This window comes from Corvus hawaiiensis, chromosome 2 (assembly GCF_020740725.1).
Source record: "Corvus hawaiiensis isolate bCorHaw1 chromosome 2, bCorHaw1.pri.cur, whole genome shotgun sequence".
In the NCBI taxonomy this organism is placed as follows: domain Eukaryota; kingdom Metazoa; phylum Chordata; class Aves; order Passeriformes; family Corvidae; genus Corvus; species Corvus hawaiiensis.
In genome coordinates, this window is record NC_063214.1 from 81,357,837 (window position 1) to 81,374,468 (window position 16,632).

The 16,632-nt window shown below is 38.1% G+C and overlaps 1 protein-coding gene across 4 annotated transcripts in view; it reads right to left on the reverse strand.

Moving 5' to 3' along the window:
• Nucleotides 1-16,632, reverse strand: part of ABCC4 (ATP binding cassette subfamily C member 4) — a 142,144-nt gene that overhangs the window by 41,992 nt on the left and 83,520 nt on the right. For all 4 annotated transcript variants that reach the window (XR_007201876.1, XM_048295785.1, XM_048295783.1 and 1 more), the window contains 2 exons: nt 1,932-2,082; nt 1,174-1,293 (listed from right to left, as the gene is read on the reverse strand). Coding sequence is in view for 3 of the 4 variants with exons in the window: in XM_048295785.1 (XP_048151742.1) it covers nt 1,174-1,293; nt 1,932-2,082 (271 nt within the window). In the remaining variant the exon portion in view is untranslated. The remainder of the gene's footprint in view (nt 1-1,173; nt 1,294-1,931; nt 2,083-16,632) is intronic.

Sequence of the window (16,632 nt, forward strand, 5' to 3'; positions counted from 1 at the left end):
TGAAGCTTGACCTCAAAAACAGGTTTCTGATCTGCCTAGGAGGGGTATTATTGACAGTTTTGTTAGGGAGATGCACCAAACTGACTGAAAAATGAAAGAGTTTTTATGTTTCCTAGATCTAACCTTAAAATATAGAAAAATGTTTCTTTTAAATGTCACAGTCCTCTTTGTATAGTGAAACTTCTATACACAGTTTATTGACTAAAGATGTCTTTTAATATAAAGCTAAAACACAACTTTGTTCTCCCTCGCTATGAGCCACTGTAACACTGATCTAGTCAGATAACTAGCAACTCTAAAATATTAAGAAATGGGAAATTCAAAGCTAGAGGTGCCTCCCTGGAAGATATACTACACCAGTCACAAGTCACTGGGCTCAACAAGGTCAGTGTGCATGATGCTACAACCTGTGATTAACTGTACTTCAGAAAGGAGCACTGGTCTGGTCTGAAACCTTGTAAATCTATAAATTACAAAACAGCCATCGAATACACTTGTATGTCTTACAACAGAGGAAGTTCACACTCTTAACAAACACAGAACTGAAAACTTGCATTCTGCTGTATCTTGAAAAACACAGTAGTAAAGAACATTTAATTAACAGAAGTTAAAGAATCACAGTGCAAACCTGAATTGTATTACTTATTCTTGCAGAATACCAGTATTTTATAACTTCCAATGATGTTAATTCCATATACTAGATTTAAGCCCTGAAAGCTACTCAAAGTAAAAAATAAAATTAATTTATGAAACTTCCAAGATTATTTATATTATCTGCCCATTCCTAGCACACTACTTAGTATCAAATGCTTCATAATATAGCTTGCTTCCCCCACATCTCTCTCTGCATCCCCCCCCTCCTTTTCTTAAAGATGGAATCGAGGAAAATGTTAAAATTATTCTTATTCTTATCGGGCATACTTTCAAATGTTTATCTTACACATTGTTAAAACATATGCATGGGTATTCTAAATTATACTACAGCCCAAAGTAAATTCTCTAAATCTAGACAGATAATGTTTTTGTTCTAATACAGAAATTTTACCCTAAAGAGACAAATGCACAGCTCCTACTGATTTTAATGCACATTATATGCACATGTCACTGAGGGGATAAGATATTTCCCTCCTACTGTGCAAAGTATTTGATTTTTCACATCAATTCATCACAAACCTGAGTGGAGGTCTTGGTGTGCATCAAATAATTTTTGAAATCTTTCCTCTGCTTTCAAAGCCCGAATAGTCCAAAGCCCCTGGAGGGATGACGACAAGTGGGAGAACACTGGACTTCGAGCTACAAAGAGAAATGAGAGTTAACAATAGCTGAAGTACAACATCTAATTCTTTTTGTACCACACTAATCTTTAATCCTACTACTTTATATTTAACCATACAAACTACTCTACTGCATCTTTTTAGAATAAAAATGCAATATCTTTAACTAATGTCCTCTTCCTCAATTAGAATCAGTCAGACAGCCAGGCAGATTAATTTACAGAAAATTGTCTTACATTTTTAACAATAGCTGTCACTGAAGAAATTCTTTGAGCTTTATTAATGACATTAGGCACCCATGTTTGTTATTCATAATGCTTAATATTCCATATCATAGTCAAGCTAAAGTCAGGCACAAGAGTCAGATAAGGTCAGAAATACCATTAATATATGCATGCAAGGTCCCAAAGACCAGCAGCTTAGCATGTTCTTAACTAGCTTTATTTACAGATAGTTAAACTGACATACCCTAGGTTTATCATCATGCAAAACAGGAGTGAAGCATGTAATTCACTAGTTTAGAACCAAGGCAATAAGGAAGTTATTTGCATAGCAAAAGAAAAAAAAAATCTTTGATGGACTGTCTATAAAATACTAGCATTTCACATAATAATAAGCAGGGTTCAAACTAACATTAAGTCCCGCCAAACTACATACTTGTGGATTCTAGACGTTTAATATCTCTTGAAGTGTCTAAGAAATATCGTCGAAGAAAAATGAAAAGAATAAATAGTGGAATTAAGGGGATGAGTATCCAAGGAATCACTGCCACAGCCACAGCCACCACACCAAAAATCTGTAGGAGAGTCTGGAGCACAATAGAAACAAAATAAAAAACTCTTTGCCAGAAGAATTTAATTTAGAACAAGTATAAAACTATTTAACATTATTGAAACACATAAATATTTAAACATAACTACCACATTTAAGAGCGGATGCATTGCATAACATATGAGCAACATCTATTTTTAAGCAACTTGGAAAATTTACAGTATACCTAAATTGACTATTTTTGCAGTTTATGGTTTTCTTCCACATTATTTGTTCTTTAAGAAATGTCTTTACAAAGCTGGTTGACTGAACATTAGTGTCTTGCTTTGTAGACTGTTTTGTGACTGCTGTCACAAAGTAATAGATGATCAATGTAATAAACAACTAATCTTTAATGGACTCTAGCTATGTGGGGAGTCAAGGATATGTTTTTTCACTCCTGCTAAAAAGAAACTGGTGAAAAACTGGCTTTCAAATTGAGTTGAAAGACTTGACAGTTGGAAGAGAGACTTTCAACACAGGCTTGCAATGTTTTCCTAAACACAACACTGTCCCATTTAGAACGAAAACCCAGGATAGGACAAAGTGGGCTTTCTCTTCTCAAAGGATTGCGTTGTGAAATGCTACAAATAAGAAGAAAATGCTACACACTGCAAGAAGTGTCATAAAAGGCTGGTGTTACCAGGTTTACTGGAGTTTGATGTAACAGCTGAGGTAAATCTGACTTTACCCTTAGAAAACTAGATATAACGAGATATAACAGATAAACTCTGTTGCTTAAGACAGAGGATCCTGGCTCAACTTTCTGAATTTAATCCTCCATTTCCTTCAGATCCCTCCACATCTTTCATCAAACTTTCAGTTTGAATACACAGTCAAAACCATCATCTGCACACAAACTTCTTTCAGAACCCAGCTGTGCATGAATGAGCGTATGGCAGGAGTCCTGGTATACTGTAATTAGGGTGTGCCCATTTGCTCCTTAAAAAGGGGGAAAACCCCAACCCATATAAAAATAAACCCATACTGTACAAAAACCACACAACTGAAATCCTAGCTCAAGACTAAATTCCTGTATTATTCTCATTAACAAAATCATTAGAAATGACAACATTTTCTAAAAATTTTTCATTTTATGGACTGCAGAGCAGCCACCTTCTTCGTCATCACATACAACACAGAAGTGGATTCCAGCTAAATTTTGTGGCTGCCTGATTTTTAGATTCCAAAAATGCGTAAGTGACCACTGGGTGCCAGAAATGCATGTCTTACAGCAAAAATGCTTCCACCCTTTGAATTTTCCAACTCAGTGCACACATAAGCAACACATCAGCTAAGATAGATATCAGAGAGCTATCTGTGTTTTCAAACACTTTCAGTGGAAGTGTCTATTAAACACTGCATTTCCTGTTGCACTTCTGGTAGCCCACTAAGGCCAAAACCAAGCAGAACCTTTACCCCTAAATTTGCCTTTTTTTTTTCTTCAGGCTTCTCTGACTTTACCCTAATTTGACCTGACCAAAGAGCAAACCCACACACCTTAGACTGCATGAGTCAGCTCTAGCCTTAGAGGTCTTAGCTCATGAAAGAAGATTTATCAGTATAATAGCCCAGCATCTCATAGATCCTGAAAGCACATTTTAGGGTCTCATAACTCTCTTAAGGAAAATTGCTGTAAGGTAGGCACGGGAAAGGAGCTCTGAAGCATTATCACTACACTGCTCATCTGTGGGTTAAGGTGTTGACAGCATCATGTTGTTTGACCTTCTAGATACACACAGCAGATGGCAAACATTTTACCTAGATTTCATCAGGAGGAGGTAAGGTGGCAATGAGAGTGCATGGTGTTCCACCTGGATCAATTAAGCACATGGCTAAGTCAGCACAAAGCAAAACAAAGCACCCTGGCTCCTCACCAGCACTGCCATCAGCCCTTCTCTACCTTCCACTTCTCTGGCATTCTTTAGAACCCTGTAAACATATTTCTTTTTTATCATGGGGTGAGGAGAAAGGGAATAAAGATTCCTGACCTCCTACAAATTTTCTCCTGTCTAGATCTTCACTTGCCTCAGTAATGCTCATTATCTCTGCCAAGCCTGCCAGCTTGGCATAAATGACATGCTGGCTAAAGGTTCCCTCACCTCCATCCTTATCAGCGGAGACTGAAGTCCTTTCCTTCCTTCCTGCTCCAAACTCGCTCCTGAATCTCTTTATACACCTGCTGCCTTCTCCCTCCGTCACTTCCTAGACAGCCACAAAAAAGCTGTTTCTGAAGTACACAGTCTCCTCATACATCAGCTGCAAATCTGAAGCCAAATGTTGAGGAGAGCTGCTTCAAGGAAAAAAAATTCTGAGGAAAACAAATGCTTCTTAATAAAAAAGAAAAGAAGCCAAACTGAAGTTTTAGTGATGATAATCTAGAATATGTTGCAAACTGCCAGTGGGGGTGGGAGTGGGAGTAAAACTATTAAGATCCAGCTCATGTAAACAAAGCCTTGCTATGGCAGAAATACAGGGAAGGAAAAGATGGTTAGGATGACTAAAGTAAAAATCTGACACCGCCTTTGGAAGGAATTTTAGATGAGCCTGCACCACCTTATCATTATAAAAATTTATGATAGGGTGGATCAGTCATGTGTGTTGTTTTTTTTTGAAAACCAAACTTGCATATAAATTAACTCTTAATGAAGTAGTCTGAAAGCCAGACACAACCATTTGCAGACTGTAATCATGTAGTCACTGCATGAGGTAAGGCAAAGGTTCTAGCTCCTGAATTTCACAAGAGACAACCAACCTTTGCAGCTGGAGACTGCCCCGACTTCTACCAGATTCACTGTGTGCAAGCTGCAGGACCCAAGATAATCAGCAGGCTGACAATAATGATAGCACGAGTAGTCTGGTGTCTCTCCTCTCTGGAGACAAACAGCAAGAAAGGCTCAGGACTGGGTATCTGGACTTCTCATTGAAGAACCAGCTTACAATGGAAAGTTGCATCAAAAGTTTAAGATTTTCCTACCTAAAAGGAATATGGCCTACAAACCCAGCATCTTTTACTGCATTTCTTAATTTTAGCATTCAAAATGTAATGACTGTGCAGAAAATAACAATCAAACCAAAAAAAAAAGAAGACAAGCAACCAAAACAAAAACACAGGAGCTGATGAATTACATTTTACAGCTATTTGCACAGCATTTGAAACAAGGCCACCTTGCACAAAAGACAACAGATGCACTGGCTACCAAGACCAAAAGGACCTGGATAGTTTCAGGGAAATACCATTGCTTCCAGCGTTCACCTTCAAACTTGCTTCAGTTTCCCTGGAGAAAGATCAATCTCCCACACAAAGCCTGCACACAGTCTATCCCTAGAGTACATAAAAGCACATGTTGTTTCTGTTGGAGTTATCCTCTTGCTTACAAGAGTCCTGAGAGATTTCCCCCATGCTTTGGTCAGTCACTCCATTTATTGTGGCTTTTTTTTCCTTAAAAATCTCCTCTTTTACTGCAGCAGGCATACCCAACTATAACCCTCTGGGGAAATGAATGCTCTGATCACTTGTGAAACGTGCTTTCTCTTCATCATCTGATGACCTACATATCCATAATTCTTACAGGTGCTGAGAGTGATATCCTGGAGTTTCTATCTCAAACAGGTCTTGATCTAGGAATAACAGGTATTTCTGTACCACAACCACAGAACTGAAAAACATGCTATAGGACCTACTACCATAGGAACCACACTATTCTGGACCTGCAGTTGCTGACCTGGTAGGATCTCTAATCAATGAGAGGAGCCCAGGGGATGGGATTTGAGACTTGGAAACCTGATTGTAGGAGTCTAGATGTGGCCCATAGTGAAACTCCTGTCCTAGTTCAGAAGCTTAAAAAGTGATGAATACAATAGTTAAATTAGAATAAATTAATAAATAGTTAAATGTTTAGATTGGGAAAGACCTCTAAAGTCATAGAATCCAACTGTTAATGCAGCCAGGTCCACCACAAGACCATGTCCTTAAGCACCACATCTACGCATCTTTTAAACATGTCCAAGGATGGTAACTTCATCTAACCTTTAAGTGTATACCTAATGACCCTGTGGTTGAATATTTCTCTACAATCCACCAACTGTATTTACTTGATGCCCTCTGACTACAGCAAAGTAAGCATCTAAAGCCCATCAAGCTTAAATTTTGATGACTGAATCTACAGTCAAATCCCATGCAAGAACTGCAGCGTTCCAGGACTGGTTTTACCAATACTTAAGCAGAAGCCAAATACACCTACTCAGCCTCAATTCCTAAATGCTACTCCCTGGACCCCAATATACACTCCCAAGGATTATATTAGCCCATGGAACTGCCACAAAGCCATACTAATTTAATAATAGCAAAGGCACATGGCCTCAATTTCAATTTGAACCTTCACTGCATTAACTTAGGGCGCTCTCAGGCTGTGCTGTCTGAAGTAAAGCCGGGTCAAGAAACTACAAAACCCCACTCTGTTCATACTTGCTTGGCATCATCCTTCCTCCTCCTTCTCCCCTACCCCTGACTGAAATTATTTCCTTGTTGACTCTGCCAAGAAACTGCACACACAATCAATCCCTAATCCAGTTCTGACATTTTCTTTATCCTTGAATGCTTTTTTTTTTTTAAACCAGACTGTTTGGATTGACTGACCTGCAGCTCTGTTAAAGAAAAACTGCACAGGTGGCTGGTTACATTGGGACACCAGAAGACAAGTTTCCCTGGGAAGACGACATTGCAATGAGAAGATCAGAGTGATAAACACTTGACTCAGGCCAGCTCCACCCAGAACCACAGTGCAGATTTTCTGCATTTTCTCCCCTTTATTACAACAAGCCACAGGAAACATCCAAAGAGAAAATACCACCTAGATGATTCTACTTCATTTTACTCATTTAAAGTAGCTGAGTTCAGGTGAGTAGTCTTGTCTTCAAACTACTTTTTAAATAAAATTTACTGGCTTTCTTTTGGAACTGGTTAAAAATACATACATATGGTTGTTTATACTATTGCATCGAACTGTCAGGAACACATTTGTCTTCAGCAAAAATGCAGCGAAGACTTATGAGTACAGGAGAACACGCGGGACATACAATATTTAAAAGGCATCTCAGAGAGTATCCTTTTCTGAAGCAACCAAGGACAGCAATCTTTGACAGGAATGACAGCTCTCAATTGGTGTTAATTCAGCTTCAGGAAAATGTGCATCCATGAGAAAATTTGGAATTTAAAGACCAAGACAATCAATGCACTGAAAGGGGAAAAAAAGGCACAGCCGGAGAAGAAATGAAAATTGTATTTTCAGATAAATTGAAAGAAGAAAGTAAGAACTAAATACTGCCAGCTCTAAAAGCTTCAAAAATACCAAGTTCATCTTATCTTCTGCAAGATGCTCTCTTCTTCTCTGAATCCTGCTATTTGCAATTAGTTGACAAGAGGTTACCTAACTAAATCAGTATGTCACTGCAAATGGGCTGAATATATCTTCCAGATAGACCACGGAAGTGTATTCAAGATTTCCAGTCACATCCTTAATGCTAAGCACCTCCTATTTGTTCTCACCTCTACAAGACAGTCTTTCTGGATTGCTGTTTTTCCAAGTGAACAAGCATATACTGAGCTCCTCAGGGCAAATGTTTCTGTGCCACCAACATGCTCATTCATTTGACTTGGCATGCATTTTGTCATTAAGTGAGAAGCCTTAATATTTGTTTGAGGTCATGGCAAACTGTGTGCAATTGTTCTTGAACAAGTGACCTTACCATAAAAAGAGTGTTAATACATTGGCACTGCCACCACTCTCATATTCAAACAGCATCCTATCATCAGTAATCTCTTACCCTACAAGAAGGGATAGAAATAGGCTCTCTGGGCACCCTGGGCCAGGAGGTTTAACTGCCTCATGCAGAATTTGATGGTAACAGCAGTTTCCAAAAATCATAGTCCGTATGTTGTCTGAGACTTCCAGATATGACGCTTTAGAAAGAGACACATAACCAAGCTCTGGACTTGGTGATTCTGACAGACACTTAAAATACTCATCTTTTAAAACTCCACGCTACATTCCTACAACATTTAGAGGTTATCTTCCTTCTAATAATAAACTATCTTCACTCATGTAAGAAGTTTGTTGCCAGGGCTCTTCGGCCACGGTAGTAAGTTACTTCCAGCTAATACAGGTTTTTTTAATGGAAAAACAAGCTTTTATCAGAGCCAAAGGTATGGCCTCTGCTTAGGCATACAGCTCCTGTTCATACCCACTGTACATGGAAACCAATGCTGTCACACACAAAATGACAGTGCCAACAGCCATTCTTGTAAATGGCTATGGACAATATATTTTTGTATCTATAAGCAGTAAAATCTTGAGTAGGATCTTTGAAGTGCTCCTCGTTTATTGTGCCTTGTGCCCCCTGAGCACATCTGCACACAAGTGTTCTCAGTGATTTGGGCAGCAAGTCACAACTTCGCAATGAGGATCTATAGAAAAGTGAGAGTTCTTCCTGAAGTTACGGGGAGTTAGTTATAACTGTGATCTCCCTGTATGAATAATATAAAGAGTTAATATGTTTTGCTGTTCAGTGCTGTTTGTCACTTCTCCGGTGAATAGTCCCTGGCTATATTCTTACACTGTTCTTTTCCCAAGGGAAAAAAAGGTGCACACACAAGAACTATTCACATAAACTACAGTGGTCTTTGTACCATGAAAAATACGTTTCATTTTCTTGTGGAACACCTCGGATGCCGAGCACAACTTTACATGGTAGCTTGAGGAAACAGCATTAATCAGCAAGTGTAGAACATGCACACACACATGCTTTGCTTTCTTGACAGCTCTTGCCAGAACCTGCCTGAAACACTACAGAAAAACGTCTGACATCACCCAATATTCCCAGAGTTACTCCTCATATAGCAGAAAGCATCCCTTTTCCTTCATATTAATTTAGAAGGATTGTGCCTCCAATATCCACCACCATTGCCAAATGTGGTCGCTTTGTTGGCTGTTGCACTTGCTTCAAGATTCCCAGAACAATGCATTTTTGTATCTCCTCTATCAATCCTTACTGTCAAATAACTGATATTTTTAAAGAGAAAAAAAAAAAATGGCTCGACAGTTTCTGCTCCCCTCCTACCTCTTAGAAGTCATTTCCATAATTTTCCCCCAGCTATATAAGGCCAAGATAGCCCCACTGGGCACAGAGCCTTATGAAATCAAAACATTTGATTCAACAATGGGTATTTTTCTCCTTAGTACTGCTACAAGTGGTGTATTTCCCACTTTGTTCTTTATTCGTATGCTTAGCACTTTACCAGCAGAGGCTGATTCACTGATACTTGTCTCAGTTTTATCTCCTTTTGACAGCAGATTTTATTTCAGTGATAATTATGGAGAACATATACATAGAATAAGAACAAAAAAAAAAATCAACAAATATCTCACTGTTTTCAGGCTATTAGGATGCAGGAGGCAGATCTTACCGGCCAATACAAAATGATTCAAAAAATGGATCATAAAAGGACTGAGAAAAGTTAGGCTGGGAAAAGTTTTGATATCCCCAGTACAAAACTGTGAGTGCTGGGGTACTAAACAGGGAAAGGATCACAGAAAGTAGCTCATGCCCTCCACAAATTGCATCCCCTATTGCCACTGCTAGAGAAAAACCACTGACCTAGACAGATCACTGCTGTGACCCTGCATGGCATTAGTTCACGTTCTTATGGTCAAGTCCATTAATTTACTTGCTGAAATACTGCCCATTCTTCCTGTGAGGAATTCCTCTGAGCTAATGATGATGTTATCACCTTTTCACCCGTGCTGTGCACATTTTTTTGCAGTTCTTTAAAATGTTTAACAAAATTGTGCTTACCACAAATGCTGCTGCCCCATGTATCAGAGCTTTGCAAACTCTGTCTTTGAGCCCTGTACTTTCCCGCCTCAAGTCTCTTGTCTCTCGTGGCCATAATGCCAGAGCAGCTGTGCACCCTCCTCAAGAGTACCTTGTTTTCAACTGCATGACCTTTTCTGCTCAGCCAAGTCTAACTTTCACCAGAAGTCAATTCTGGGTCTTTCAACAACTTTTAAAAGCTTTGTGCTACATTCAAACTGTGGGCTCTTCTGTTAAAGAGAGTATCAATTCCTCAGTAGCTCTTCAGGCTTACAGCAACTACAAGCTTTTAAGCATTTTATTGTTGTTCTTGCTATTTAAAAATACACTGCTCATGTATTTTTTTTTTTGGTGGAATAAAAAACTACTCATATTTCTGTAAACACCACCAACACAGCCTCTCTGCCCCAGTTAAATGAAAACTATGAAAAATATTAAGGAATACAACATCAGCTATCCTAAGAAATAAAACTGCCTTCTGTTTCCTTCTGGTCACACTCTTTCACAGCAGATATGCAAAAAATGCTTTCTAACCTGTCCCTGGTATTTTTTTCCCTTAACATCCCCAGAGCTTTACCACTTTGATAGGGCTATAAAAGACTTTCCTATTCAAACTAAACTCCTGACTCGTAATTTTTCAGTACTACATGATGTCTAGAGATCACTCAGTGCCACAAAGCTTAACAGTGGTCTGATACTTTCAGCAACCATATTTAAACTAACCAGCACCAGCCTCACTCCACCACCAGCAGGTTTCACCCAGTTCAGCTGTTCTGCGCATGTCCAGAACCCAGTGAGTAAAGAGAAAATTCCTTGGCAGAGAATAAACATTATTTACTGTCGTAAGTGTGTGCTCATTCTTTATGGGTTACAAATATGCAGCAAACCATCAGGAAGACTTTTCAGAAGCTTTAGCACAAACCATCAATAAAGGCATATGTATTGAAGTAAGTAACTGATACCAGGTCTGATCCCAAAATCCAGACTATCTATTAGTGAGAAAATTGAAAAAATATTTTTCTAAGTGTTATGTTGTACTTGACAGAAGGGTGGACAACTGAATCAAGTACCAAACCCAGCAGTTTTATAAGAAGGTCTAAACCCTTTATTTTAGCATATGAGTGACTTTCATAGCAAGAGAGTTCTGCTTACTTAAACATTAGACTGACTTCAAAAACAATTAAGAAAAATATTCAGGGATGTGATTGTGGAAGAAAATTAAATCGCTCAGCATCCTATTCTTCCACTGTGCAGGAATAGATATTATTAAGCCCTTGAAAGAGCCTTTCTAAATAGACAGATTTTTGTATTTCAGGAGTACAATCTAAATGAATCAATTTTTTTAAACAATACAAAAATTCCTGTAATGTAGATGTAATACAAAGATGTAACAAAAAGACATACGACATTCAGTTACCACCTGAACTCTCATCTTTTGTTGGATAGAGCTGCCCACACTGCAATCTCCTCTACCTTTTGACGCACAAACTCATCTGGAGTTTTCAAATCATCTGCAGAGTTCACCAAGTACCCACAGCATCAGCTTCCGCAAGAGAAAAGCTCTTACGTTGTGCAGATGCACACATAACCCTGGCAGCACATTTCTGTGAGATGCAGCCTTTATTTTTCCTAAGGATAATTCCTTGTCCCACATGTTTGTTTTGGGCATAAATATGCATAATAATTTTACACACACACACACACGTCAGCTACATGGCTTAGTAATTCAAATTACCTCCAAGTTTCTCCTTCCTTCTTGAATCAAAAGTGAAATCTCCAATCCTTTTGCCGAACAGTGAAATCTTAATTTGTTTGTAAGCAGACATTGTCCTATCTATAGTGTATCAGTAGTTTAAGGCAATCTAGAAGATTTGTACTTATCACCATTTGGAACAGGATTGTTACACTCTATGACTGACAGCAGAATTAACATATTTCTAGCTACTGTGTAGTGTTAGAAATGTTAATGATTTGCAGAAGTCTTAAAACTAATTTTAAAACCAGTTTGAGACACAGACACGATAGGTTGCCAAAAATGCTTAAAAAGTCAGGGAAATACCTATAAACAATAATAACAAAAATTCCCACTCCGGCACTAAAAGCAGCAGTAGTATATACACAAAGAAAGGCCAAAAAGAAAAGAAGAAAACTACAGAATGTAAGTTCACTTACATGCATAAATACACTTACAGAGCATTTCTTTGTCCTCTTTCACACTAAGAAAAGCAAACAAGAAAATACCTTCCAACAGATATGAACAGCCCCAAATGAACAGAATCTCTTTCTGGAACTTTTACAAATTCTACCTTAACCAAAGAGGGGAACTTTCCAAACCACACAGAAGAGGGGGTACATCACTGGACTTCAATACAACTGTCCTGCTTCCTATTACCTGAAAATAGATGGAAAGTAATCTGATAAAGAAAACAGAGAAGCCCATTTGGAGAAGAGGTGATTTAAACCTGACCGTATTTAGAGGTTCCAACTATCAAAATACTGCAAGAACAACTACCATTTAACCTCAATCTGCTCAAATGTTGAAGAAATTAAGGTAAGGACTGCACCTCACAAATCTCATAAGCTCTAGAAAAAGAAATAGAGAAGACAGAATTCCACTAATTGAAAACTAGCTTTGTTTTTCAGAGCACTATATTCAAACCACCTGTATTCCACATTTCAGTGAGAAAATGAAAGGAGCCCAGTACAAAACTATCATCTGTTTTTGCCACATAAATGGAGAACTGCAAAAACTAAAAGGAAATAGAGTTAAGAAAAACAAGAAAAGCAGTAAAGGAGGCAGGATGACAAGAAGGTAATGACACCACACTTTCAGTATTATTTTACTTCCTTTCCCATGTTAGATAAAGGGTTGCATCTTCAAATTTTATTAATACCAAGTAAATAAACACCCTAAAATATTAAAGTAGTTCTATTATGTTCCTGCACACATTAGTTTTGTTACAGTAGTGATCTCTGCTGCCTTGATACTCGTGTAGAGAATGGCATGCACACCTGTTCTTATAAAAATTCTACAAATGAACATAAATAGAAAAAAACAAATTAAAAAAAAATAACAGGGGTGAGGGAAAGGCTTAGGCTGGGTAGCCACTATAGTGAGAACAGACACTTAGCCTTCCCTAGAAAACCGAGGTCCTTATATAAACAGGAATCTACCCATTAGCAGTGACTCCAGACTTTACACACTTTATCCTGTACACACACCACCAATCTGAGTATTTAAATACGCAGTCTGTATGATGCAAGATACTCACCTTTCCATTCAAAGGAATGTGATGACAGGTACAAAATAAAGAACAGCAATAGCTGTGGCATAGATTATCTCCCACTGCTGGTCACCATCAACAAGCTTAACTGGCTACTGAGATTTAACAATCAAGTTATTCAAGGACAGAGGAAGAAAAGGTCAATAAAAAACTGCATTATTTAGACAAGTGTCTGTGCTAAACTCACAGCTTTTGTATGCTGGTCTTGGAGACACAAATGCAACCCAAGCCTCCTCTTCCTCCACTACCTCCCACCCCTTTTATTTGTTTGCTTGTTTGTTTTTAACAACACGGGGGGGGTATTTTAAAAAAAAAGCCAAAACTGAGAGTACATGCAAATACCACATGACCACAGCGAAAGTCAGGATTTTATTGCCATGCTCATTTTAACCTTTTCTGAAATTAGAGCTCAAAAATTACCAATGAAAACATATATATCCCTATTATTTTTCTTTAGTTTTTAACTGGTCTTTCATTATGCACTAGCCAGATGCACTGTAATATGTGTCTTGGGAAGGTATAGCAAGAAAAAGTCCTGTAAGGTTTCAGTAGTCAAGTGTTACCAGGCAACTATTTCGTGTTTCTTTAATTTATTTATTTTTCATTTAAACCTCAGCACAGCAAAACTACCATGATTCAGCAGAAGGGAAACCAAAAAGTATTCAAGGTATCCAAGCCACAGGTCTGCTCTATGTACCAGGCTCAACAGAGTATGCTGACATTTAACACAGATCCCACTACTGGTTATTTTCTTACAACATACTTGTGATCATATTTTGAATACGCACATGCAAACACACAGAAAGAATTATTCTCTAATGAATAAAAATACCTCTTAAAACTCACATACAGACTAAACTCAGCTAAGCTGGAAAAAACAGTACAACAAACTCCTCAAGAATCCCACCTCTCACGCGAACGCACAAAATAACAACGTCATTGTTAAACTAAAAGATCCTGGAATTCCTTCTACACACTTTCCCTGACATCCTCACACAATAAAATGCAGGGGTCAGTGGTACTGAAACAAGGAACGGCAGTTCCACTCTTGTGCACATACGAAAGCAAGTGACCCGAGCTATTATTCCAGTCTGAGGCACTTTTTGTTCCTAATATCCAGATGCAGCAGCTTTTTTTTCCCCTTTCTCTTTTTTTTTTTTAAAGAAATGACTGTGGACACCTCCTTCACATTTTCCTTTTCTTCAGTATTTTCACTTCATAAAGCTGCAGTCAATGTGTTTTGTGTGTAGTGAGAAGGGAATGGCACATTCAGTGGTGGTCTCAGCCACAGCCTACATTGGTGGCTCAAGTAGTCTCAGGATTAGGTCTTTGTGTGTGATGAAAGGATATGAAAAGTCAGTTATTTAAACTCAGTCAAGCTGTTGATTTTGGGGAGGAAAAAGGTTTTGCAATTCAGTTTTCCTCAATAAATCACTGCCCTTTTTCAAGGGCAGCTGCAGATAGTTCACATGTTCACAGTGTTCTCCAGAAACAAAACAGATCATGATTTTTTTTACCCCTCCCCTCAATCTAATGTAGGGTAAGAAATCAAAATGAAGCAGCCATCACATTAATTACTCAAATTCACTAGAAACTAAAGCAGAAAATCAACTCTGTTAACAAGTAATAAGATCACCGAAGAATTACAAGAGCAAGAAACTACAGAGAAAACCATCCCTTTAAAATTTACCAGAATAATTTACAAAACCAAAAGGAAATCTGAAATATATTTCACCATCCTATGTACTCAATCAGTTTATAGACACAATTTCCAAGCAGTAGTTTATCAGTTTTGGTACTCATCCAGCATAGTCTGAAACCAGAGTTTAAAGATATTAAGCCTCTGCAGATCTATCTCAGTCAGAATATGATTCAGGTACTAAAAAAGAAGCCTTTGATGAGCTCTCAAAAATACAGCATCCAAAATGCTGGCCACTTAGGAATATCTGGGCTAATATGCATAAACCACTATTAAATATATTGGATTCTTAATTCCTAATACCCCCTCATTAAATTATTTTATTCTATTTCTTGGCTGACTTTTTCCCCAATTAGTGCACTGTGTTTTATTAGTGCTGCATTGAGTTAAACACTGCCCAGAGAAGTTGTGGATGCCCCATCCTTGGAAGTGTTCAAGGCCAGGTTGGATGAGGCTTTGAGTAACCTGTGTACTGGAAGGTGTCCCTGCCCCTGGCAAGGGGTTTGGAACTAGATGGTCTTTAAGGTCCTTTCCAACCCAAAGCATTCTGTGAGTCTATGAGTTTAAACTACAGACCCTGCAGCTACCAGTGAAGTCCATATCAACAGAACCTTATAATCCCACAGAGGTTAAGGCAGGACGCTTATATCTAAATAAAGTATATGTTTAAATCCTCTTAGGAAAGTTTTAAAGCACTATAATGGCCTTCACACAAGTTGTCCTTTACCTGAGGAGACTATAATTTAGTTGGAAAAGAGCTGCCAAAACCACATAACTCCGGTTAAGAAAGCGAGATGCAGAACTGAGGCTAAAGAGGCTAACAATAATTAAAAATATGTGAGCTCACAAAAAAACTTGCCAAAACTCCACCATCTTCACCAAACAAGTTCATTCAGCTTTTCAACTATCTCAACCAACCTACAGACATTGATTACTACCTGATTTTACAAACAAATTTAATACCATATTTGGTAGAAGTAACGGGTGTCATAGCAAACAAAGGATTGCTTTCTATTTTATGTTTTTAGGAGAGCTGGTATGGAACCTTATGGTCAGCCAGAATTCATTACAGAAGATAAGACCCAGGCTTAGACTGCAGATTTTAAAGTTTATTTTTTTACTTTAATGAGCTTCGAACTGGACTCTAAATGTACAATTAAAGATATCTTAGCTGAAATGCCTAACTTAATCTTTGGTTTCCTCTCAATTTTTCTACTTCACATCTACCCACAGAGTTCTGTTCCAGCCATGTAGTCAAACATAGCCATAAATATGTTCTCATAAAAGAGACTTATTTTTAATTCATAAACCTTGTGGATACAGCAGTAATTTCCACAAAACACACTCAATTGCACTAACATGAGATGTCTCGTATGCTGTTAAAATTCATAAGAAGAAAAAAATTACTGCCTTCTAGTGAGGATTGCTTCTCTTGCTTTCAGTCTCTCAAGACAGGTGTGTTTTATTTTGGTGCACTTCAAACCAAAGAATGAGAAGATGGCAGAAAACTTTAAATGCAGTGAGAGTTGCTACTTTGGGAGGTATTGCAAAACAAATCTAACCACATTTTCAAAAGAATACACAAGGTTCATGATGCATTTTTGTGCTTGCCACATACCTTTTATTTTTGCTTTAACAAGAAAGTGTACAGTGACTATCCACTGTCTTGAAGAGAGCCTTTATTCTCCTTAAC